Here is a 27,686-nt window from a genome sequence, read left to right on the forward strand (position 1 = left end):
TGACACAACAAATTCTGAGATATTTTCTCTTGTATCTATCCACTCAGTCTTTTCCTGTGTGAAATTCTGGACTACCATTTCAACAGTCCTCCTCCCTAAAAATTTTCACTGACTTTTATACAAATTGATATACTTCTTTTCACTGAATTTTACACAAGTTGATTATACTTCTTTTGAATTATTTAAAATGTGGCTAGAATAACAAAACTGAAACCAAACTACTGAGCAGGAAATGATAGAAATCAAAAATTGCTTTTAAATATTTACTCAGTAATTGAGTTCTAAAAGACTTAATGTTCTGAATGAGAAGTTATTTATTATTTAAGCAATGAACTAGTGTGTCAATTAAGTCCCTTACAACTAAATATTTGCAAGGTGACTTTGAACCTCTCTAGTTGATGTGGTTCCAACCGTAAGTTGAATCTATGAATTGGGATGGGTCAATCATATCTTTTTCTTTTATGCTGCTCACTCTTCCCTGAAACTTGCCTGTATTTTCTATTCAGGTATCATGTTATACTATTATAACCATCCAAGGCTGTTATATGTTTACATGAATTAGCTTGAGTGAATTTCTCTTCATTTCACTTTAAAAAATACCCCTGACCAAAAGAGCCAGGGTATTAAATGCAAAATCCAAACACTGGCATAAGGACTTGGCATTTTTCAAAACATATATGTAGATTGTGTCATTTGTTTTACTAAATTTATCTGTGAAAAATGTGTGCCACTTTATGTATCTGTTTTTATACTGGTAAAAGAATATTTGCCTTGCCCAAGGCAAAACAACTTGCTAATGACAAAACTGGAAAAAAAAATATAAGCCTCCTGGCTGTCAATCTGGAACCTCAACTCTTGTACCATGATGACTTCCATTTAATTATCTTGCGCACTGAACACATAACAGAAACTATTAAGTCTATTCTAAGTAATTTTCAATGTATCTGAAACACTTAATTAGTTTTCTTTAAAATAAATAAGTCGTTAAGAAACTACAAATCAGTGGGTTAATTAACTGTGTTATGGCCTTTTAGTCCTTTCTGTTGAAATAAGCCATGCCAAATACCAAATAAATAATGCCCAAACTATAAAGAAGTAAAGGATTACTCATGAGAATAGACAGTTTATATAGAAGTTACAGTAGAAGTTTTCACAGAAGTTATAACAATTTGCCATACATTTTGAGCACGATATTCTACAACGTGTTTAGTAAAAATAAGTGATTTTATGATAAAACACAAACTTTGTAGATAAAAAGATTATATAAAGATTAGGATTAACAAATCTCAAATGACTGCACTATCTAATCCTCTGTCTCTAGTTTACCATTGAATGGTGTCCTCCTTCTTCGCATCCCTTGCCTACAACCCTATATTAACCCTTCATAGGCAAACATACAATCAATATGTAATTATCACTAACCACTAGCAAGCATGGGACATAGACACCATAGACCCTAAAAAAACACTGATTTATATACACACTGAATGTAGACACTGCAATACTAGGCTTGGTTAAAAGGTCACCCTTGACATTCCAATTTACAGCTCTCCAATTCCACTTTTAAGTGACGATTTTCATGATTCGATGATTTCAGTTTCCCTTGCAGATTTCTGTGTCTTGATTTTTTTCTTATTTCTAAATACTTGTTCAGTGATTGCCCTTGATTATTTATTAGCACTATTCCTAACTTGGATAGATGGACAGAAGGAGAGAAAATTGGGCCTTCTTTAGTATTAAACATACACTTGAAGCCTGATTACTGCTAGACTTGGAGAGCCATAGTCTGATGTTTGACGTCTGCATCATTATATGTAGTTAATTTGTTTCAAAAATATTTATTCAGTTGTTATTCTGGATGCTCTGGATTTCTTCTGGGTCTATTGAAACAATCAGAACAGTCATGATTTGCTTAAGTAGTAGCTCCTACAAAGGAAGAGGTAGACATTGATTAATTTTATTAAAATGACTATTGCAATTGTAGTAAGTGCTACTAATGAGAAACATAAATGCGGGAAATATTTTAGCAGGGTTTTACAAAATCAGAGAGAATAGTTAAGGTTTCTTGAGAAAATGATGCTAAAACCTAGATCAGAATTAATTAGTTGAAGAGATGACCAATGAGCATTCCAGGCAAAAGCAGGTTGTACCAGAGACATTGAAGAGAACATGGTGAGAAGCAGTTGGATTATAGATCTAAGTTTGAAGGTAGAGCCAAGTGGATCAATATGATATGTGAAATAAAGAGTGGCATCAAGGGTTACAAGAGATTTTCCTCCGGACAAATGGAAAGATGGAGTTGCCATTAACCAAGTTTGAAAAAAAAAAAAAAACTGAAAAAAGAATAAGTGTGTGTGGGAATAGAAGTTCAGTTTATCTTTGCTCTTATTAGAGATCTGATTTGCCAGCCATCTGTGATTATTTTATTCTAGTGTCAGAAATTGAGATGGTTTAAGCTATGCCCAGTCTCCTACTAAGGCTTCTACATTTCTGGTTTATTCTTACTCAAAAGTTGTAATTCTTTGAGATATTAAAGCAACTCATAGGAGCTCACCCTTTGGTGAGTCTGGGAATCCAGTTTTTCTCTCTCTAAATCCACAAAGCTTTCAGAACTTGTACATAGATCGCTAACCCCTCATCTACTACTCAAATTGATTCCCACCCCCAAGAGAAATGCAGCTCTAAATATTTGGCTCCCTTCTGTGAGTTTCCTTTATCTTAGGTCACAGCCGTCATTTTCCCTTGTGTTTTTAGCTCCTCCGTGCACAGATTTGTCTTAAACTTGTCTAGTTGTTTTCAGTGTAAAGTTCCACTTGTTTAAAATATTGGCTCATACATTTAGTGTTTAAATGGCTAGGCAGCAAACCTCTCTATACCTTAGTTCCTTCATCTGTAATACACAGGTCGCAATATCTAACTAGCAACATTGTTATGAGAATTAAATGATATCATGTATATGAATCCTGTGCCTGAGAGATCAGGAAGCAACTATGGTATTTGTCCTATTTATTATCAATTAAAATAGCCTAAGCCCTGTCAAACTGCAGATATGAGTGTGGAAATGAGATCACTTTAAAATGATAATCATATGTGACTGGCACATTGCCCACAGTAGCAAGAATCAAGATCCTAGTACCTTGTTAATTTTTAGTTATTTTCCTGAGTGTCCAGAGATATTGTAGAATGGTCCTTTTATATTCCTCCAATATGGTCTCCTTTTTAAATAATTAGTATCATCAAACTATCAACTTAAAGCCTGCTTCACTGCATGTGTCTTCGTGGAAAAGAAATTATTCCTTTTCTAAGGCAGAATGCTTTCATGTGAAATACTCAAAACTTCACATATCCCTGATGTTCCAGTTCTCTTTAGTTCTCATAACAAGAATGAAGCCATAAGGAAATGGAAAGAATGTTCATCTCTTCCATTCTGTGTTTTGTTTTTCTTTTTTCTTTTTTAATGTTTATTTATTTTGGGGAGAGAAAGAGAGACAGAATGCAAGTGGGGGAGAGGCAGAGACAGAGGGAGACACAGAATCTGAAGCAGGCTCCAGGCTCTGAGCTGTCAGCACAGAGCCTGACACAGGACTTGAACCCTTGAACTGTGAGATCATGACCTGAGCCAAAGTCGGCGGCTCAACCAACTGAGACACCCAGGCGCCCCTGTGTTTTGTTTTTCAAACGGAGGCAACAAATATCAATTGCTTGTATTTCTAAATCTCACAAAGTTCCAAATAATAACTGTGAATTTTTTTTTTCACCAAGAATTGAAGCCCTACAAGGCTGGTTGCAGGGCTATAAAATTCAGAGTAAACTGTGATTCTCTATTATACCCAAAACCTTCTCTGAGGACTGATATATTCACCACAAGTCACACTTCTTTCTGCACAAATGAATTTCTGAAAATAGATGCATGGAGATTTGTGGCCAAGACTCGTCTCAAACCCTCCCTATGTTGCCATGCTACATCTTTCATATTTTCCCTCAATTTTAAGGTGCATTTAGCAGAGGTAAATAGGTATTGACAACTTTACTAAATTCATCGTAAAACCATCCATATTTAATGGTGATTTCTGTCCTCCAGAAGTGGATGCATTTTATTTTCTTGTCTCAATGAAGAGGACAAAGAGGAGAGAAGAGGAGGGTAAGAGATATCTTTGTGATGAATTTTGATTTCAATTCTTAAAAAAAAATAGATTTCTGCCAGTGTTTCAGAAATTGAAGTCTTTGAACTTGTAACTAGCATGTCTTTATAAAAATAAGAATATATAAAATGCTTAATTGCAACAAATGTTCATTGATGGGAATGTACATGACTTCACCCACAGTTTCAAAGAAGAGTTGATAGGAAATAGTTAAGAGTAGTTAAGAATAGGTAAGAGTAAGTAGAAAATAGTAAAGATAATGAATACAGTACTTAGTGCAGTAGAAAAAAGAAGAGCCAAGTCCAGGAAGCAAGCAAATTAACAGATTTGAGATGTTCATATTAAAAGTCTTCTATGGGAATGCAAGCTGGTGCAGCCACTCTGGAAAACAGTATGGAAGTTCCTCAAAAAACTAAAAATAGAACTACCCTACAAGTCAGCAATTGCACTACTAAGCATTTATCCACGGGATACAGGTGTGCTGTTTCGAAGGGACACATGCACCCCCATGTTTATACCACCACTATCCACAATAGCCAAAGTATGGAAAGAGCCCAAATGTCCATCAGTGGATGAATGGATAAAGAAGATGTGAGATATATATACAATGGAGTATTACTCAGCCATCAAAAAGAATGAAATCTTGCCATTTACAACTACGTGAATGGAACTGGAGGGTATTATGCTAAGTGAAATTAGTCAGTCAGAGATAGACAAATATCATATGACTGCACTCATATGAGGACTCTAAGAGATAAAACAGATGAACATAAGGGAAGGGAAACAAATTAATATAAAAACAAGGAGGGGGACAAAACAAAAGAGACTCATAAATATGGAGAACAAACTGAGGGCTGCTGGAGGGGTTGTGGGAGGGGGGATGGGCTAAATGGGTAAGGGGCTTTAAGGAATCTACTCCTGAAATCATTGTTGCACTATATACTAACTAATTTGGATGTAAATTAAAAAAAAAAATAAAATTAAAATAATATAAAATAAAATAGCAGAAAACAAAACAAAACAAAAAAGTCTTCTAAAAATTCAAAGCTGCTTCTTTCAAAAGTACTGACCATGAGTAATTTGCTAATAACCTTAGTAACTTGCTATAAATATGACAGTTTTATTGATACTTGGAGATTTAGACAAAAATAATAGACTTGATAATAAATAGTTTCTTACCTAAAAAACCATTATACATTAATCTTAGATTTCTTCCCACTGCCTCCTCCTGTCCCGAGTTTTAACAACTCAAAAAAAAAGTTTTAAAATATGTTTGTACAGATGATGATGTTGACTATTTAAAAATTAGAGAAAGATTCCTGATTGGTCATATGGAATTTCATGCTGTGTTTATTACTATAAGCTCTCTTCAGTGACTACAGTTCTCTGAGAACAGTCTAGTAATGTTAACATGGTGCAAGTCTCAGATATTACTGTAATTGGAAGAAAGTTCTAGGATTAATATGTCAGAGCAGGAATTATAAGTGATAGGAAGTCTTCCCATATGTATAACCTTTATCCCTTTCAGAAAAGGAAAGGATACATGATGTAGAGATGCTTTTCAGCCAGTTGCTCCACATAATTCTATTTGCAATCATTCCTTCTGAGTCAAAATGGTGAATTTTCAGGGGCACCTGGGTGGCTCAGTCCCCTGGGTGACTCTTGATTTCAGCCCAGGTCATGATCTCACAGTTCATGAGTTTGAGCCTCCTGTTGGGCTCTGTGCCAACAGGGCAGAACCTGCTTGGGAGTCTCTCTCTCTCTCTCTCTCTCTCTCCTCCCACCGTCCTTCTCAAAAATAAATAAGCATTTAAAAAATTGTGAATTTTTATAAATAAAATCAATTGTCTACAAGCAGTTGGATGGTTCTTGTGTCATTGCAAGAAACAGAACTAGTAAAGAAAACTGGAATATTTATCTGCTCAGAATTTTCCCATTTTTTATAGGCATCATTCTGCAAAGTTTGGTGTGAATTCTTGGTACAAAACAGGAAGATTTTGCTCTCAGTGGTGGGAAAAAGGGAGCCAGCCAATCATTCTCTTCATTGTACCTTCACTTCCTTGCTCCTGCTCACTGACACTTCCCAGGGATTCTCTGTAACCTTTAGATGGGCCCAGACTGAGTATTCTACTGAACTGTGACTATGTTAAAGATGCAAATCTGCATTCTCTGTGTTTTAGGTTCTTAGCACTGTGCTTTGCACCTAAGAAATTGCAAGAACTCAAATTCATTGTCTCAACATTTAACAGATATCTTAAGTGCATTTTGACATGAGAAAGGACATTTTTGTACAAAAAAAATGCACTATAATTTTATTGTTAGTAAATTTCTGTTTTACAGACCTCTGTAAATCCTCTTCTTCATAAAAGCAGTGAGAAAACTGTCAAAAAATGTGGCCATCAACTTTTCCGTAACTCTGTAAATTAATCAGAGATTTGTAGTAACACATGAAGTAGTTTAATCAAGAAAAACAGCTGAATCTTGGTAGGAACAGTGGGATTTGTGGCTATAACTTGTCCTATTCTTGTTCTCCTTTCTCAGCTCCATGGTAGCATGATAAACCAACAGCCTGCAATAAAAAGCAACAACGTGGCAGCTACCAGGGTGGGCAGAAAGGAGTCTGAATTCCTTTAAAGCCTCATTGTTAGAGAAATGTCATTATCTGACCTGTCTGGAGGCTCCATGGAAGACACCACTTGCAAGACTGCTTTTATTTGACCTAATGTGGAGCTCATTCAGTGTGAAAAGTCTTTTTCCTCAGGATGTTGGCCAAATATATTTAGAGGCAATGTTTTAACCTCACAGGTGCCCAAGGTAGTGAGTAACAGTGGGGGCAAACAACAGATTAACCAAAAAGCCTAAAAGAAAAAGCAATGAAATGATATGCCCATAGGGGTTTGGAAAAACTCACATATTTCTGCGTATCTAGAAGACCACGCATCTGTATGGGGTTGTGAGCATGCCTAGTGTCATGGACTTAATTGCATCCTTTCAAAATTCTTATGCGAAATACTAACTCCCAATATCTCAGAATGTGACTTTAATTAAAGATAATTAAGATAAAATGAGGTCATATGGGGCCCCAATCCATCACTGGTGATCTTCCAAGAAGAGGAGATTTTGACACAAACACATAGGAGAGGAAGAAACAGAGAGAAGATGGCCACCTGCAAGCCATGGAGAGAGACCTTCGAAGAAGATGAACCCTGCCAACAACTTGATCTAGGACCTTTAGCTCCAAGAACTATGAGAAAATTAATTTCTATTGTTTAAGGTACTTAGTCCAGGGAGCCTTGTTAAGATAGCCCTAGCAAACTGATACACAGAGAGTTGTGTGCCTGATTGGGAAAGACCTGAGAAAACCTTAAGCTCTCCACCCTGGCTGGCCTTTAAGCCCTGCGGAAATGGGAAATAAAGGCTAAGACAGAGTTGTCAATTGCCTGACTCAGTGTTGAAGGTGCGGCCTCATAAACATAGCACTCCCAGAAAATTCTGGGAAATATATTGGTTTTAAGAATTTAGGAAAATCCTTGTCTACTTATTAGGTGATCCCTAAACCACTCAGATAGACTTTACAGAATTAGTTCAGAAAAGCCAATTAAAAAACAAAACAGAAACCAGCAACAATAATAAACCTTAGGGAGGAGGGATAATATAATTTACCAAGTTGCCATGTTATATCATCTAAAATGTCCAGTTTTCAGTGACAATGTTATGAAACATTGAAAGAAAAAAAAGTGTGGCTCACGCACAGGGAAAACAAAGGCAAACGGTAGAATCTGCTTGAAGAAAGCAATGACAGTGGAATTACTGGACAAAGACTTTAAATCAACTATTTTAAATACTTTAATAAAAACTAAAGGAAACCATATTCAAAGAAATCAGCTATTTTAACTCCTTTACTAAAAACTAAAGGGAACCATGTTCAAAGAACTAAAAAGGAAGTATGACAATAATATCTCCCCAAATACAGAATCTACCAATGAAGAGACAGAGATTTAAAAAAAAAGAAGAAAAGAGTAACTCTGGAGTTGGGAAGTGGAATAACTTAATGCAAAACTCATTGGGAAAAAACTGCGAGTTTTCTCTGACTGCTACAACAAATTACCACCAATGACAGCAACTTATTCTTCCCTGGTTCTGGAGGCCAGAAGCCTGAAGTCAGTTCACTGGGCCCAAAACAAGGTGTGAGTAGGACCAAGCGCCCTCCAGAGGCCCTGGGGGAGAATCTGTTTCTTCCTTTTGCAGCTTCTATTGACTGCTGGCATTCCTTGGCTGTGGTCACATCACTCTAATCTCTGCTTGTACCTGTATGGTCACATTGTGTTCCCTCTTCTGTCTAAAACCAAATACACCTCTGCCTCTCTCTTACAAGGATACACATCATTGCATAATCTAGAATGATCTCTTCCATGCAGTGCAAAATCTGATGGTTGTCAGTCTCGCATACATAGTATTCTATTTATTTTGAAATGTGAAGGGCATTGTATTATTGGTTCAGATCCAGGTAAATTGGTGTATTTGTTGGTAGGAGAATGTAGAAGTTCATTTGCTGATAACTGAAGGGAGGATTTTGCAAAAGAAATACAGGGAATGGTTTAGAAGAAGCAAACTGTAGTTATGAGAACTCTGGAAATGCCTTTCTGCCCTATGTTCTTGGGCCAGGGAAAATGAGCAAATGCTGCTTAAGATTACAGGTGAAAGTTACTTAAAACCAGATGGTAGAGAAAGTTCTAGAGTTACTGAGAATGTAGTGGTTCTTTATGATATTATTATTATTATTACCTTAAAATAAACTTTCCAGAGATTATGGTGGCAGGGAGTTCAACTGCCCAGTAATAATCAGAGATAAAGGGTCATAAAGTAATCTGGAGCCAAAAAATAGAGATAGGAGAAACTTCTGCCCCTGGAAAAAGCACGAAAGACAGAGAGAGAGCCGCCGGGCAGATAAGTGACTTTGAATGTCCAGAACTAGATAGAACCTTGTGAACTGCACAGTAGTTCATGGATGCTGTTAGCGGTGATCCTACACTTTCAGAAACGTCACTGTCACATTACGATTGGTATTGGATTTTAAAATTGTGCCTGTGTCTGTGGTACACAATTTAACAGTGATGGCTGTAAGACCCATTTTCACTAGTTATTAAAAATTCTGGCAGGAGGAACTTGATACTTCTGAGATCAAGCTGTGACCACAAAGGTTCAGGGTCTGGCGATGCTCTGAGTTGAGTGACAGAGCCGGGAGGATATGATGACTGACAATCTCTGGGAAGTAACATCAGCTTAAATATATCAGTTTCAAACACATGTGTGCTCAGGAAGTCTGTCTCACTTCCCTGAGCAAAGCGCCGTGGATGAAAAGAATCATTTGATCTTAGCAAGCAGGCCCAGGCTTTCCGGGGACCAGCCTAGGTAAATGAGGGGCTGGATGGGGTGCAGTGACATGTGTGAGCGTCTAGGATGAGCAGCTGCATAAAACAAACAAACAAAAAAATTTAATGAAAAAAAGTGCAGTAGCTCTTTACTTTGCCCAGACACACGTTCTCATTGTGTAATAGCCAGGTGCACTGACCACATTTATGGTAATTTCTCAATCTTAGTGCACAGATTTTAGATCTGAACAAAATGTACTGTAGAGGAATGACACAAGATGAAAGCAGAATGAATTTAACTGGCTATGTTACTAATATAGGAAGCATCTAATTGAAGAAAAGAGCATCATTGTTTAGTCTGTAGGACAGACGTTTTATTACCATTGAGAAGAATTTACAAAACTTGAAAGGTGATGTTTATCTCCTCAGTAAAAGCAGTAAGAATTGTACTTCACAGCTGAACTTTCATTTTTTTCTTATGCCTGACTCACTAAGGATACTTTTTTTAAAAAATATTTTTTATGTTTATTTTTATTTTTGAGAGAGAGAGCGCATGCGTGCGCACACAAGTGGGGGGAGGGGTAGAGAGGGAGACAGAATCCAAAGCAGGCTCCAGGCTCCAAGCTGTCAGCACAGAGCTGGATGCAGGGCTCGCACCCACCCAATGTGAGATTATGACCTGAGCCAAAGTCGGTCGCTCAACGGACTGAGCTACCCAGGCGCCCCACTAAGCATACATTTAACTAAAAATTACAGTTAGAAGTCAAACTTGGGTAAACACAAATTTTGAAAGCCTAATAATTTGGCAGCGGCTTTGTTTCCAGACTTAAAATAATGTCACCTCTGACCTTTTGGGCTGAATACATGTGAAACCTTATAAACACTTGACTGTAGATCTGTCTATGCGTCTATAGGTCTATAAAGACCTGTCATTATGCTAATATTCACCTTATAGTATATAGTATACATACTATATAAAATATATAAAAGTTTTTCTTTTTGTTTTGAAAGGTACTTTTGCTTTCCATTTTTTTAATTCTCTATTTATAGTGACAACTATTAGGAAGACTTTTGCTTGTCATTTTCTGTAAACTCTGAATGTTCTCATTTATAGCTTGGTTGCAACAAAGGAAACAGACAGTGCAAGATCTCGAAGTGCTCCAATGTCACCTTCTGACTTTCTGGATAAATTAATGGGGAGGACATCAGGGTATGATGCAAGAATCAGACCCAATTTTAAAGGTAATTATCTACTTACTACTATATTTGAAATGTGTTTTGAATATTATTAAACAAAATAAATTTTCAGATTGATTCCACCAAAAATTCTAATGCTTATTTTCAGTAATTATGCAAAGATATGTTTTGAAAGAAAAAATCTATTCTTATGTTAATTTTTCTCAGAATTTGGCTTCTTTGAACCAATAGTGTTTGTTTTTCCTTCTTTGTTATGGTAATTATTGTCATGATGATTCATTTTAGGAAAAATATATATATATATATACATTCCACTCACTGGAATAGAATCTTCTTTAGAGCTGGCAATAAACCATATTTTAAATTCCCCACAGCAAGACTCTTTTATATTGTGGAGAATCAAATGGTTGTTGAATTTGTGTACTGGGTAAAGAGTCTGGATAACTAAAAGCCACTGATAACATTTCAAAAATCATTCCCTCTACAAAATTTTGACTTAAATGTATAAGAAAGAGTGTAATTATCAGTGTAAGAATACCCACCTTTATTCTTCTGTTTAATATAGTGAAAAGGAGCATATTTATGCATGTCATATGTGGATTATCCAGAACCACAAAGGTCCTAGGGTAAAAGATTAGAAAACTACTTCTATGTCTGTATTTATTTAATATATCTTGAATACTATTCTATTCAATAAATAAAATAATCCAAATAATACATACATACCATTTCCATGAGATTCAGTTAAGCTATTTTTATTCTTAAAGGTGAAAAGAAATACAATATAATCTAAATGATTTTTTAGAAAAAAAAGGAATTGTTTAGCACTGGTTTAAGAATTATTTACAGAGGACTGATAAATACCAAGAATGGGTAGTAGGAGAAAAATATAGGAGTAAAATTTGTTGATAATTTATAAGTAAAAAACTATGAATTGCTTCAATTTCAAAATTATTTCGACATTTATATTGTGGATTGTATTTCTTGATTTAAGCATGTTGACCATAAATATTCTTAACTGCACAAGAAGAACACTAAATGTAAAGCCATGAGGAAATAGTACAGCTTAAGAGATATATATAAATGAAACAAGAGATTTCAGCATCATGAGGATCTTTTACAAATTGCGGAACAGCAGTAACCTTGACATTAGGTTGAGAACTAACTTTGAATTGACCTTGAAATATATGCAGTTGTCATATTAGTAAACAGCAAGAAACATAATCAGCAATTAGTAGATTCATTATGGTGATTCCATTCAGTGGTTCAAAGTATTGCGTTGTTTTCACTGAAAACTAAAGAGAAAAATGTGTTCTATTTTTAAATGTCTGTGAATATTTTAAAAACCACATAGACACTCAATGGAGGTCTTACTAAAAATATAGGTAAGTTACTAACTGCACAATAGTGGTCCAAGCGCCTTTGCTGCTCTTTTGGAAAATTTACTTTCATTTTATCATTTCAATCACTTAACAGACAAAGGAAATTTTAAACCATCTTCAGTGTGATTAATATTACTATTAATGTGTGAGACCAGGAAAGGACTGAAAAGATTTTGTTTTGTTTAAAAAAAGTAGTGATTTTTTTAAAAAATGAAAATACATTTCTAAAAACTAGCTGATAACCCAACCAGTTTAAAGGTGAGGAGATTTGTTTTTTAATGTCTATTTACTTATTTTTGAGAGAGAGAGAACATGAGAGGGGCAGAGAGAAAGGGAGACAGAGAATCGAATATCTTACACTCTGAATATCAAAAAAGCAAGTGGACGCTTCTATGATTACCATAATGTCAGTTTTAAAAAAATGATAATGAATTAGCTCTTAGCTAACACTCTTGTTTTTTCATTCAAACGTTGTTGTCTCTAGGGAACGCTCACAGCTTCCTCCCCAAATTCAGCACATTCGACAGTTTCTTTTTGTTGAATAAAATAACATCATAATCCTTTGACCATCATTTTGTTGCTTAACACTGAAATATAAATAAAATATATTTAAATATTTTTTAGGTATATATGTCCTAACAAACTAAATACAAGACATATCAGAAGATGATTGTATCAGTCCCTCTATTGTCAGGGTACCTAGGCACCCACCATGCCTCCTTAAGAAGAGTTCATCTGGGCTGCCTGGGTGGCTCAGTCGGTTTAGTGTCCGATTTCAGCTCAGGTCATGATCTCACAGTTCGTGAGTTCGAGCCCCGCGTCGGGCTTTGTGCTGACAGTTCGGAGCCTGGAGCCTGCTTCAGATTCTGCGTCTCCTCCTCTCTCTGCCTCTCTCCCTCCTCATGCTCTGTCTCTCAATAATAGATAAATATTAAAAAAAAATTAAAAAGAAAAGTTCATCAGACAGAAGTATGAAGTGAAGAAACTGTTCTGGTAATATTTAACTCAGTTTTTCTGTGTGGAATCTCACAAGACTAAAACTACACCATCCCCCACAACCCTGCCATATTGATTTTTTCCCCTTTGTCTATTTTTTTTTAAGAATTTATTTGGCTAATCAAACTAAATTAAAGTGGTTATTATATATATATTTTGCCTCTAAGTTTGTCAAAGACAAGGAATTAATACTGTAATATTTTAAGGGCATGACCATCAGTAGTGTGATATGTGATACTCCACTAGTTTTTTTTTTAATAATTAAGTAAAATTAAATATTTTTTTAAAATAATAGGGATGGGAATTTGCCAAAGTAGATATAATAATGTATTACAATAACTTGAATGATTTAGTCCTCACATCTTCAAAGATTAAAATGTTAATAAAAAATAAATCTAGAAAATAATTTACTTTGATAATTACTCAGACAATAGGCAAGTGTTTTCAAAATACACAAGCATTGGAAAACACCTCTCAGGGGTATTTAACCTCTCATGGAGTTACAAATTTTGTAAGAGAAAAACAAAATCTTAATATTGACCTTCGCAGACAATTTACAGAGACTAAATAAGAATGTTCAACCTCATTAGCAATCAGTGAAGTGCAAATTATAATAATAACGTGATAGGACATTCACCTTTCAAAATATAAACATTTAAAAATAATATGAATTATTTCAGGTTAAATGCATGAAGGAAATTTATTTCTGGAATATTGACTTCAAATTTGTGATTGTTTTCATGAGTATATATACATCAAAAGGGAATTTATCTTGTGGGCCATAGTGGAGAACAACTATTTAAAAATATAAAATGACTGGGAAGGAGCCAAGGTGGCGGAACAGCATGGAAGTTATTTGGGTGTCACGTCCATGAAATACAGCCAGACCAACACTAAACCATCCTACACACCTAGAAAATTGATTAGAGGATTAACACAACAATCTGCACAACCTGGACCACAGAATTCAGCAGGTACATGGGGTGGAGAGGGGAACTTGGGAAGACAGAAGCTGGTGGCAGACAGGGAGCCGCTTTTCCAGGCAGAGAGAGGACAGAGAGTAGGTCGGTGGGGGAGAATACGGGAAAAACACTCCTCCCCAAAAGCAGCTGGAGAGAAGTGGAAAATTGGAAACAGCTGCAGGGATTAAACCAAAAAGGGAGAAAGGAGAAAGGAGAAGGTTTAATATCCATTAAGACTGTAAACAGGGGAGCACAAAGTCTGCAACTCCGCAGCTCGATAACTGGTGATGCTCTGGTGGGAAGGGCAAATCCCCAGGAACAGAGTGAGGTCTAGGAGGTTCTTGGGCCACACGGGGAAAAGCAGTTCTACTGCTGGAAGGACATTTGGTAGAGACTGTTGAAGCCACCTGGTCCCAGCAGACCCCAGAAAACGGCCACATTTGCTGGTGCTGGAGCAAGGTCGTTAAGGGTGAAGCCTGGTGCTACATGAGTGTTGTGTGATTTTCCATAATCCCTGAAAAGCTGCTGCTACACTATCTCTCGAACTTTTGCTGGGACAGGCTGGCACCTGGCTGCAGTCTCGGGGCACCAGCAGCAGCAGGGTCCAGCAAGCGTTCCTGGGTGCACCCAACATTCAGCCATTGCTCATTTGGCCATTGCTCATTCGGCCATTGCTTGGTGAGACCCTCCCGCAGAGGGGTGGAATGGGCCAAAGCCGCAGTCCTTCAGAAGTAAGGGGCCAGGGAAAACAGCCACATCTGAGACAAAACTTGGGAGAGAGGTACTGCCTGGGGCCTGGTCACAGAGAGTGAAAAAGCTGGGAGTGGATGAAAGCTGAAGACAGAGGACGGTTGTGCAATTGCTGATCTGGGAGAAGAGAGTTCCTATACTAGAGACTGGGTAGCTGGGTGATGCCATTTTCACTGCTCCTGCACATGTGCATACGCACCAATGAGCACTGCAACAATCCAACCCAGTAGGCTAGCAGTGCCATCTAGTGGAGAACGGAGCAGTTACACTGAGCCCTGCCGAACTGGACCAACCTTGCTCTTCAAGAACACAAGTCTCACTGCCTACTTAGTTTATGGACTATAAAGCGCTACATAGTCTGACTTCTAGGGGAAAATGAAGTAATTTCAGTCCTATTTCAATCTGTTAGCAGGTCCATCTATTCAATATTCTTTCTTCTTTTTTTCTCTTTTACACTACTTTTCTTTTTCTTGAATACAGAAATAGAAAAAATTCACTTTTATTTTCACTTTTTATTAAAAATATTTTTTTAATTTTTTTAAATGTATATTTTATTTTGTATAATTTTTTCAAATTCTATCTTACTTCCATCATTTTATTTTAGTCTACTTCAGTGTATTCACCTTTTCAAATTTTCAAACAATTTCTTTTTTCCCTCTTTTTTCTATTTTTTGTTTCTTTTCTTTTTCTTGAATACAGAAAGAGAAAAAAATCATTTTTATTTTTAATTTTTATTAAATTTTTTTTCTTTATTTTTTCTATAATATTCTTTATTTTTGTGTAAATTCTTTCAAATTCTATTTTACTCCCATCATCTCATTTTAGTCTACTTCAGTGTATTCATTTTTTCAAATTTTCAAGAGATTTCCTTTTTTTTTCTTTCCCCACCTTTTTTTCTCTAATCTGTCAAACCACTTTCAACACCCAGACCAAAACACACCCAGGATCTAGCATCATTTATTAGATTTTGTGTGTGCGTGTGTGTGTGTGTGTGTGTTTAATTTTTTAATTTTTGTTTTTTTTAATTTTAATTTTTCTACCTCATTATTCCTTTTCTCCCTTCAAAAGGACAAAATGAAGGAATTCACCCCAAAAGAAAGAGCTCGAAGAAATGACAGCCAGGAATTTAACCAATGCAGATACAAGCAAGATGTCTGAACCAGAATTTAGAATCATGATAATAAGAATACTAGCTGGAGTTGAAAATAGATTAGAATCCCTTTCTGCAGAGATAAAAGAAGTAAAAAATAGAATGAAATTTAAAATGTTGTAACTGAGCTGCAATCACAGATGGATGCAGTGGCAGCAAGGATGGATGAGGCAGAACAGAGAATCAGTGATATAGAGGAGAAACTTATAGAGAATAATGAAGCAGAAAAAAAAGAGGGAGATTAAGGCAAAAGAGCATGATTTAAGAATTAGAGAAATCAGTGACTCATTAAAAAGGAACAACAATCAGAATCATAGGGGTCCCAGAAGAGGAAGAGAGAGAAATAGGGGTAGAAGGGTTATGTGAGCAAATCATAGCAGAAAACTTCCCCAACCTGGGGAAAGACACAGATATCAAAATCCAGGAAGCACAGAGGACCCCCATTAGATTCAACAAATACCGACCATCAATAAGGCATATCATAGTCAAATTCACAAAATATTCAGGTAAGGAGAGAATCATGAAAGCAGCAAGGGAAAAAAAGTCCCTAACATACAAGGGAAGACAGATCAGGTTTGCAGCAGACCTATCCACAGAAACTTCGCAGGCCAGAAAGGAGTGGCAGGATATATTCAATGTGCTGAATCAGAAAAATATGCAGCCAAGAATTCTATATCCAGCAAGGCTGTCATTCAAAATAGAAGGAGAGAAAAAAAGTTACCCAGACAAATGAAAATTAAAGGAGTTTGGGGCGCCTGGGTGGCTCAGTCGGTTGAGTGTCCAACTTCGGTTCAGGTCATGATCTTGCAGTCTGAGTTTGAGCCCCACGTTGGGCTCTGTGCTGACAGCTCAGAGCCTGGAGCCTGCTTCGGATTCTGTGTCTGCCTCTCTCTCTGACCCTCCCCCACTCATGCTCTGTCTCTCTCTGTCTCAGAAATAAATAAACATTAAAAAAATTTAAAAAAATTAATGGAGTTTGTGACCACCAAACCAGCCCTGCAAGAAACTTTAAGGGGGACTCTCTGAGAAAAGAAAAAAATGAAAAAAGATTATATATATATATATATATATATATATATATGTGCGCAACAGAGCAACAAAGATTAGAAAGGACTAGAGAACACCACCAGAAACTCCAACTCTACAAGCATCCTAATGGCAATAAATTTATATCTTTCAGTACTCACTCAAACGTCAATGGACTCAATGCTCCAATCAAAAGACATAGGGTAACACAATGGTTAAGAAAACAAGATCCATCTATATGCTGTTTACAAGAGACCCACTTTAGACCTAAAGACACCTTCAGATTAAAAATAAGGGGATGGAGAACCATCTACCATGCTAATGGTCAAGAAAAGAAAGCCTTAAAATAACCATACTTATATCAGACAATCTAGACTTTAAAATAAAGACTGTATCAAGAGATGCAGAAGGGCATTATATCATAATCAAGGGGTCTATTCACCAAGAAGACCTAACAATTGTAAACGTTTATGCACCAAGTGTGGAGCACCCAAATATATAAATCAATTAATCACAAACATAAAGAAACTCATCAGTAATAATATCATAATAGTAGGAGACTTCAACACCCTATTCACATCAATGGACAGATCATCTAATCAAAAAATCAACAAGAAAACAATGGCTTTGAATGACACACTGGACCAGGTGGACTTCACAGATATATTTAGAACATTTCATCCTAAAGCAGCAGAATATATATTCTTCTCCAGTGCACATAGAACGTTCTCCAGAATAGACCATATACTGGTACACAAATCAGCCCTAAGTAAGTACAAAAAGATCAAGATCACAACATATGTATTTTCAGATCACAATACTATGAAACTCAAAATCAACCACAAGAAAAATTTGGAAAGGTAACAAATACTTGGAGACTGAAGAACATCCTACTAAAGAATGAATGGGCTAACCAAGCAGTTAAAGAGGAAATTAAAAAGTATATGGAAGTCAATGAAAATGATGACACCACAACCCAAAACTTCTGGGATGCAGCAAAGGTGGTCATAAGAGGTCATAAGAGGTCCTAAAGAAGGAAAAAAGATCTCAGATACACAACCAAATCTTACGACTTAAGGAGCTGGAAAAAGAACAGCAAATAAAACCCAAAACCAGCAGAAGACAGGAAATAATAAAGATTAGAGAAGATATTAATGCTATTGAAATCAAGAAAACAGTAGAACACATCAATGAAGCCAGAAGCTGGTTCTTTGAAAGAATTAACAAAATTGATAAACCACTAGCCAGTTTGATCAAAAAGGAAAAGGAAAGGACCCAAATAAATAAAATCCAGAATTAAAGAAGAGAGATCACAACCAACTCAAAAGACATAAAAACAATAATAAGAGAATATTATGAGCTATTATATGCCAATAAAATGGGCAATCTGGAAGAAATGGACAAAATCCTAGAAACATATACACTACCAAAACTGATACAGGAAGAAATAGAAAAATTGAACAGACCCATAACCAGTAAGGAAATCCAATTAGTAATCAAAAATCTGCCAAAAAACAAGAGTCCAGGGCCAGGTGGCTTTCCAGGGGAATTCTATCACACATTAAAGGAAGAGTTGACACCTATTCTCTTGAAGCTGTTCCAAAAACTACAAATAGAAGGAAAACTTCCAAACTCTTTGTATGAAGTCAGCATTACCTTGATTCCATAACCAGACAGAGACCCCACTAAAAAGGAGAGGTATAGACCAATATCCCTGATGAACATGGATGCGTAAATCCTCAACAAGATACTAGCCAACCCGATCCAACAATACATTAAAAAAATTATTCGGGGCGCCTGGGTGGCGCAGTCGGTTAAGCGTCCGACTTCAGCCAGGTCATGATCTCGCGGTCCGTGAGTTCGAGCCCCGCGTCGGGCTCTGGGCTGATGGCTCAGAGCCTGGAGCCTGTTTCTGATTCTGTGTCTCCCTCTCTCTTTGCCCCTCGCCCATTCATGCTCTGTCTCTCTCTGTCCCAAAAATAAAAATAAAACGTTGAAAAAAAATTATTCATCATGACCAAGTGGGATTATACCTGGGATGCAGGGCCGGTTCAATATCTGCAAAACAATTAATGTGATTCATCACATCAGTAAAAGAAAGGACAAGAACCATGTGATCCTCTCAATAGATGCAGAGAAAGCATTTGACAAAATACAGCATCCTTTCTTGATAAAAACCCTCAAGAAGGTAGGGATAGAAGGAGCATACCTCGAGATCATTAAAGCCATATATGAACGACCCAACGCTAATATCATCCTCATTGGGGAAAAACTTAGAGCTTTCCCCCTAAGGTCAAGAACGAGACGGGGATGTCCACTCTCACCACTGTTATTCAACATAGTATTGGAAGTCTTAGTCTCTGCAATCAGACAACACAAAGAAATAAAAGGCATCCAAATCGGCCAGGAGGAGATCAAACTTTCACTCTTCGCAGATGACATGATACTCTATATGGAAAACCCAAAAGATTCCACCAAAAAACTGCTAGAACTTATTCATGAATTCAGCAAAGTTGCAGGATACAAAATCAACACACAGAAATCAGTTGAATTCCTATACACCAACAATGAAGTGACAGAAAGAGAAATCAAGGAATTGATCCCATTTACAGTTGCACAAAAAACCATGAAATACCTAGGAATAAATCTAACCAAAGAGGTAAAAAATCTATACACTGAAAACTATAGAAAGCTTATGAAAGAAATTGAAGAAGACACAGAAAAATGGGAAAAGATTCCATGCTTCTGGATAGGAAGAACAAATACTGTTAAAATGTAGATACTACCCAAAGCAATCTACATATTCAAGGCATCCCTATCAAAGTAACACCAGCATTCTTCACAGAATTAGAACAAATAATCCTAAAATTTTTATGGAACCAGAAAAGACCCCGAATAGCCAAAGTGATCTTGAAAAAGAAAACTAAAGCAGACTTCAAGCTATACTACAAAGCTGTAACCGTCAAGACAGTATGGTACTGGCACAAGAACAGACACTCAGATAAATGGAACAGAATAGAGAACCCACAGATGGACCCACAAATGGACCAGAAAATGGACCTACTAATCTTTGACAAAGCAGGAAAGAATCTCCAATGGAATAGAGACAGTCTCTTCAGCAAATGGTGCTGGGAAACCTGGACAGCGACATGCAGAAGAATGAACCTGGACCACTTTCTTACACCATACACAAAAATAAACTTAAAATGGATGAAAGACCTAAATGTAAGATAGGAAGCCATCAAAATCCTCGAGGAGAAACCAGGCAAAAACCTCTTTGATCTTGACTGCAGCAGCTTCTTTTTTTTTTTTTTTAATTTTTTTTTTCAACGTTTATTTATTTTTGAGACAGAGAGAGACAGAGCATGAACGGGGGAGGGCCAGAGAGAGGGAGACACAGAATCGGAAACAGGCTCCAGGCTCTGAGCCATCAGCCCAGAGCCCGACGCGGGGCTTGAACTCACGGACCGCGAGATTGTGACCTGGCCGAAGTCGGACGCTCAACCGACTGCGCCACCCAGGCGCCCCAACAGCAGCTTCTTACTGAACACGTCTCCAGAGGCAAGGGAAGCAAAAGCAAAAATGAACAACTGGGACCTCATCAAAATAAAAAGCTTCTACACAGTGAAGAAAACAATCAACAAAACTAAAAGGCAACAAACAAAATGGGAGAAGATATTTGCAAACGACATATCAGATAAAGGGTTAGTATCCAAAATCTATAAAGAACTTATCAAACTTAACACCCAAAAAACAAATAATCCAGTGAAGAAGTGGGCAAAAGACATGAATAGGCACTTCTCCAAGGAAGACATCCAGATGGCCAACCGACACATGAAAAAATGCTCAACATCACTCATCATCAGGGAAATACACATCAAAACCACAATGAGATGCCACCTGACACCTGTTGGAATGGCTAACATTAACAACTCAGGCAACAATAGATGTTGGTGAGGATGGGGAGAAAGAAGATCTCTTTTGCATCGTTGGTGGGAATGCAAACTGGTGCAGCCACTCTGGAAAACAGTATGGAGGTTCCTCAAAAAACTAAAAATAGAACTACCCTACCACCCAGCAATTGCACCGCTAGGTATTTATCCAAGGGATACAGATATGCTGTTTCAAAGAGGCACAGGCACCCCCATGTTTATAGCAGCACTATCAACAATAGCCAAAGTATGGAAAGAGCCCAAATGTCCGTCAATGGATGAATGGATAAAGAAGATGTGGTATATACATATATATGTATATATATATGTATTGTACACACACACAATACATACATATATATACATATATACATATACATATACATATACATATACATATACATATACATATACATATATATATGTATATATATACTTAAACCACATCTTCTTTATCCATTCATCCATTGATGGACATTTGGGCTGTCTCCATACTTTGGCTATATATATGTATACACACACACACACACACACACACACATATGGAGTATAATTGGCAATCAAAAAGAATGAAATCTTCCCATTTGCAAATACATGGGTCGAACTGGAGGGTATTATGCTAAGCGAAGTTAGCCAGTCAGAGAAAGACAAATATCATATGACTTCACACATATGAAGACTTTAAGACACAGAACAGATGAACACAAGGGAAGGGAAGCAAAAAATAAAAATAAAAACAAGGAGGGGGACATGAAGAACAGAGGGTTACTGGAAGGGTTGTGGGAGGGGGGATGGGTTAAATGGGCAAGGGTCACTAAGGAATCTACTCCTGAAATCATTGTTGCACTATTTGCTAACTAATTTGGATGTAAATTTAAAAAAAAATCAAAAATAAAACAAGTTAATAAAAAATAAAAATAAAAAAAGGTAGGAAATTCTGCTACTTGCAATAATATGGGTGGATAGACCTTAAGGATATTATACTAAGTAAAATAAGTGAGAGAATTACAAATTCTGTATGCTCTCACTTATTTGTGGAATATTTAAAAAGAATTGAATTTATAGATACAGAGAACAGATTGGTAGTTGCCAGAGGGAGGGGATGGGTGGGGGTGAAGGGAGTAGGCAAATTGGGTGAAGGTAGTCAAAAGGTACAAACTTCCAGTTCTAAGATAAAAAAGTCCCAGGGAAGGGATGTACCGCATGGTGACAATAGTTAGCAATACTGTACCATATACATAAAAGTTGCTAAGAGAGTAAATCATAAAAGTGAATAAGAAAAAATTGCAACTATGTGGTGATAGATGTTCACTAAACTTACTGTGGTGATCATTTTGCAACACAAACACTTGTCAAATCACTATGTTGTATATCTGAAACTAATATAATGTCATATATCAATTATATCTCAATAAAATTAATTAAAAGTAAAAAATATATAAAAATAAAAATATAAAATGACTTTTGTTTAAATGTTACTCTGATTTTATTTTTTATATACTGCTAACATAAAAAATCTAGATGTAGACATTTTTCTTTAATGGAAATTATGATATGTGTTTGTATTTTTCTCTAAAAAACTCTCTAAAAAAAGCTACACCTTTAAAAACCTGACCTGTTTAAGACTAAATGTTTTAAATATGTTATTAAAATATACCCACAAAAGTAGGAATAAATAATTTTCTGAAAACACTTTAAATTGGCACTGAGCACAGATAGCACAGTCTCTTGTATCAAAAATTATCTTAGTAATTAAATTAAATATAACTATTAACTACTTATAAAAATAAATACTGAAAGAAATTAAAACATCCAAATGCCTGACTCACCAACATTTTCTTTTTCACTAATTAATAAACTGTTCTTTTCCCCTCCAGAATACTCATAACTTACTTAAACTTTTATGAGAATCATGTTTCTCAAAAAAACAAAACAAAACAAAACAAAACAAACCCCACCCTCTGCCTGTAGGATAATTTGAGTGCGAAAACAACTCCAAATCTCTGTTATATCTTAGTTCTGTTAAGTACAATGATTTCTTTTTTTAAAATGTTTTTAACATTTATTTATTTTTTAGAGACAGAGAGAGACAGGGCATGACCAGTGGAGGGGCAGAGAGAGAGGGAGACACAGAATTCAAAGCACAGAGCCTGGTGTGGGACTTGAACCCACGGACCATGAGATCATGACCTGAGACAGAGTCGGATGCTTAACTGACTGAGCTGCCCAGGCGCCCCTGATTTCTATTATAAAGAATACACCAAATAACAACAACTGGGTTTGGAAATGATCTGAGAGTCTGCTAAAAAGAATTAGCAAATAAAGCTTCACATGTCATTAAACTTGTTGACCCTTCAACAGAAATTAGAGTTTTGCATAAATCATTACTTTAAAAATGTGGCCTTAGAGGACAGAAATGATATGTATAGGAACCGTTGCTTCCATCTTAAAAACAAAAATAATACGCAGACAACACTATTTCTTCCCTGGAATTTGAAATTCTTTCTCTTTAGAACTCTTCCTGTCTAGGGGAAAAGTAGAAACAAAAGAGGCACAGTGACAGAAAGCATTGCACTGCAGACTGAACCGCATGGTCCCCAGAGCCAGTCATGTAACTGGCTTGGAGGTCCAGACAACTTAAGGAAAGACCCCCAAATCCTTGTACCCAGCAGTTTCTTGAATTCATATTTACATCCGACCCTTTTTTTTTAATTTCCAAGTTTCCCTTTTTTCTTTTTTTTTTTTTTTAAGTTTTATTTCTATCTCTCTCCACAAAGACAAAGATACAATAAAACACTTCCTCATTTTCAGAACAGGAGTAATTTAAAAATATACTTTCTGGAGGCGCCTGGGTGGCTCAGTCGGTTAGGCGTCCAACTTCGGCTCAGGTCATAATCTCGCAGTCCATGAGTTCCAGCCCCGTGTAGGGCTCTGTGCTGACAGCTCAGAGCCTGGAACCTGCTTTGGATTCTGTGTCTCCCTCTGTCTCCATCTCCCCCCCCCCCCCCCAATCTGTCCCTCTCTCTCAAAAATAAATAAATAACCAAAAAACAAACCCTCAAAAATACACTTTCTGATCATCTTTCTTTTTTAATTTCTAGGCTTTTTAAAGAGCAGTTTTAGGTTCACAGAAAAATTGATTGGAAAGTACAGAGAATTCTCACATACCCTCTCCCATCCCCCACAATTTCCCCTATTGTTTACATCGTGTATTAGTGTAATACATTAGTTAGAATTGATGAATCAATATTGATTAACTACTGAATAACTATTCATCAACAGTTGATAATGATGTATTATTATTATGAACTGAAGTCCACTGTTCACATTAGGGTTCACTCTTGATGTACATTTTGTGGCTTTTGACAAATGAGTAACCCACATGCAAGCATCATGTCTGTATCATACAGAAGAATTTCACTACCCTAAAAATCCCCTGTGCTTCAGCTATGAATGTCATTCTCTTTCCCCCCAAATCTCTGGCAACCACTGATCTTTTTCTGTTTGTAGAGTTTTGTTTTCTCAAGAATGTCATCTAGGTGGAATCCTATAGCATGAAGACTTTTCAAACTGGAAATATGCTTTTAAGGATCTTTCATGTCTTTTTGTGGTTTGATAGCTCATTTCTCTTTATCACTGAATAGTATTACTTGATAGTCTCTTGTTTATACATTTGACATTGAAGTAACTTTATACGATGACCAAGCTACAGAATTCTAGCTGAAAAGTTTGTTAGATATTGTTCCATTGCCTACTGACATTTAGTATTTAAAAAAAATCAATATGCTATTTTGATTTTTGCTCCCTTACATATAGCCTATTTTTTCTAACTGTGCATATTTTTCTTAAAAAAAAAAGTATGGCTTATGCTAGCATTGTTTTGTGTTATTCTCCAAAATAACTTTCTTTTAAAAAAATCTAATCTTTTCTCGTCTATGTCCCACCCATACCCTTTACCCTTTTGTCTTTTTCCTTTATACTTAAGGAGGACTATTCAGATTTGTGGCATAAATGATTCTTTGATATTTTACACGGTGTCATTTGATGTTTATTTATTTATTTTGAGAGAGAGAGAGAGAGAGAGAAGGGCAGAGAGAGAGGAAGACAGAATGGCAAGCAGGTTCCATGCTGTCAGTGCAGAGCCTGATGAAGGGCTTGATCCCATGAACCATGAGATTATGACCTGAGCCTAAATCAAGAGTTGGATGCTTAACCAACTGAGTCACCTCGGCGCCCTTTACATGGTGTCATTTGGAATGTGTAGGAAGATTTTAATTCTGTGACTGTATTTTGGTGTCTTCACAGTCGTCTTTTTCCTAGACCATTCTCCTCAAATGTGAAGTCATGGAAGTTGTGTTACAGGTTGCTAGGCAGGTGCTATTTCATATGTTTAGCTGTTTGTTTTGTTTATGACCACAGTAAAAAACAGGTACCTGAACTTGGTAAAAATTCAATTGTCTGAAAATACTAGTGATGGAAAGCAGCACTTCCTTGCCTCAACGGTCTTTGTTCAAAGCTATTCATTCTTCTTTAAAGCAAACACTCCCAGGGTAAAATTGGTTACTTAGGTAAGTACCTGTTCTCATCTGTCCGATTGGTGTCCAGGCCTCTTACAAAGAAGGCAGTAGAAGATTCCTTTGCCCTAACTAGACTTCTGATTTAGTGCCTCAATTTGTATTCACCTCTTCCATTTTTCTTTTCTGCCCAATGATTTCTCTTTTCTTCCTGCAGGAAAAATTATGTTTATTCATCTTGTTCACTCTATTCAAGCTGCTACTTATATGTGATCGAAATGCTCTGTAGTTCAGGAAAGATCGAGTTGATTTGAGTGCTGATACAGGTTTTGCCTGGTGTGTGTGTATGTGTGTGCGTGTCGTAAGGAGGTGGTTTTCTGCTATTTCTCTCACTAGAAAGGGAAATCTGGCAGGGGCATTCCTGCCCTGAACAGAATTGTGCTTTAGATGAGTGTTGAGTGTCGAGTAAGCTTTGGTCTGGGGTCCTCCGGGTGCCCAAACACAGACATCTTTAGTTTTAAAGTACTGTCAGGAACTCAGCTTTCTCCAGTCATCTTTTTTTTTTTTTAACTTTTTGCTAAGAGTTAGAAGTTGAATAAATTCTGGGGATCTAATGCACAGCATTGTGGTTACACTTAATACTGTATTATACACTTAAAAGTTGCCAAGTGGGCAGATCATCAATGTTCTCAACACAAAAAAAGAAATAGTAATTATGTGAGGTGATGGATCTGGAAGCTAAATGCTACAGTGGTAATTATATTGCGGTATATAAGTGTATCAAATCAACACAGTGTGCACCATGAGCAATGTTTTATGTCAATCATATCTCAATAAAGCTAGAAAATAAAGCAATTGCAAAAAGTCAGCATTGATTCACAGAACAGTATTATTTCCAATCACCTTAATAAACTATGTTTGTAAAAAAAAAAAAGAAAAAGTTTTTCCATGCCTTCAAGAATTTCTTCGAGATAAACCCCAGGCCATTCCTGCTCCGCAGGACAGGAAGCAGGGAAGTTGTGTTTTTGTTTTTGTTTTTGTTTTTGTTTTTGTTTTTGTTTTGTTTTTTTTAGTTTATTTACTTATTTTTGAGTCAAGAGGCAGAGAGAGAGGGAGACAGAATCCCAAGCAGACTCTATACTGTCAGCGCAGAGCCAGACGCAGGGCTTGATCTTAGGAACCATAAGATCATTACCTGAGCTGAAATGAAAGCAAGAGTCGGACGCTTAACCGACTGAGCTACCCAGGTGCCCCTGGATGGGAAGCAGAGAATTTTTGAGATAGGTACCCGTGGCCTGTCCCAGCAGACCCCTTTTAACTCCCCTCCTCTTTTCGTTCAGAGGATGACCCTAAGCTTTATGTCTCCCTGGGTAGCTCTCCCTTCTCCATGCCGTCCTAACCTGCATTTCTTTTAGACTTTGCTCTGTTTCATCCATCAACCATTTTCTTCTCCCTTCTGTATTTTATGTCATTAAACTGATTATGGCCTCCCTCTCATTCTTGGTGTGATAACATCATTTTATGTCTTCAGAGCAAAAGAAAACTGGGTTCAGTTTTCCATCTTGAAATAGAAGCATCCAGGAGTCATTTGAAGCTAGAAGCCAGTTTAACAGATGAAAAAGCAATTGAATAGCAAATGAATGTATATCCAAAGACAATAAAATATTATTTCAGTTGACCATTTTACCAGCTTTTTCTAGATTTTAGTTATTTCTTTTGACCCTATGGTTTAGACCCCAGTTGGTCTTTGATAACTCTTAAGTGTAATTTGGATCCAGGCAGAAAGTATTCTCTTAGCAATCACTCAATTACATATTCCTCCTAAACATTTATTGCATATTTGTTGGGTTTTTTGTTTTGTTTTGTTTTGTTCTATTTCCAATGATTACTTTCTTTATCTAGAAATAACATTGTTTGTCTTGACAATGTCTTTGTGGTTTCTGTCTTTTCAGCTGTAATATTTCCCTATATTAATCCCTTTCTCCCACATCAGAGAACTAGTTTGCAAATAGTCTATTCTGCTCTAACACATTCTGTCCCCAGAATGGCATCTGTACCTAAAACTCATTTTCTTCCTGTTTTTTTTTCAGGAAAAGTATTAGCATCTTCTTTATCCATTTTAACTATTTCTATTCATCCAGGAGTTATTGTTCTTGAATAAAAGTCACAATAATTTTTTGAAAAAGGTATAGTTTCTACTTGCATTGTTACATAATACAAGGTCATTTTGGCAAGAAAAGTGTCTTTAATAATAAATCTTCCT

At 36.5% G+C, this 27,686-nt stretch overlaps 1 protein-coding gene across 2 annotated transcripts in view; it reads left to right on the plus strand.

Annotated features, from left to right (window-relative positions):
* Positions 1-27,686, plus strand: part of GLRA3 (glycine receptor alpha 3) — a 199,553-nt gene that overhangs the window by 31,504 nt on the left and 140,363 nt on the right. For both annotated transcript variants that reach the window (XM_023252660.2, XM_023252661.2), the window contains exon 2: positions 10,629-10,756. In XM_023252660.2, coding sequence (XP_023108428.1) covers positions 10,629-10,756 — 128 coding nt within the window. The remainder of the gene's footprint in view (positions 1-10,628; positions 10,757-27,686) is intronic.

Source organism: Felis catus, chromosome B1, assembly GCF_018350175.1.
Source record: "Felis catus isolate Fca126 chromosome B1, F.catus_Fca126_mat1.0, whole genome shotgun sequence".
Lineage (NCBI taxonomy): Eukaryota > Metazoa > Chordata > Mammalia > Carnivora > Felidae > Felis > Felis catus.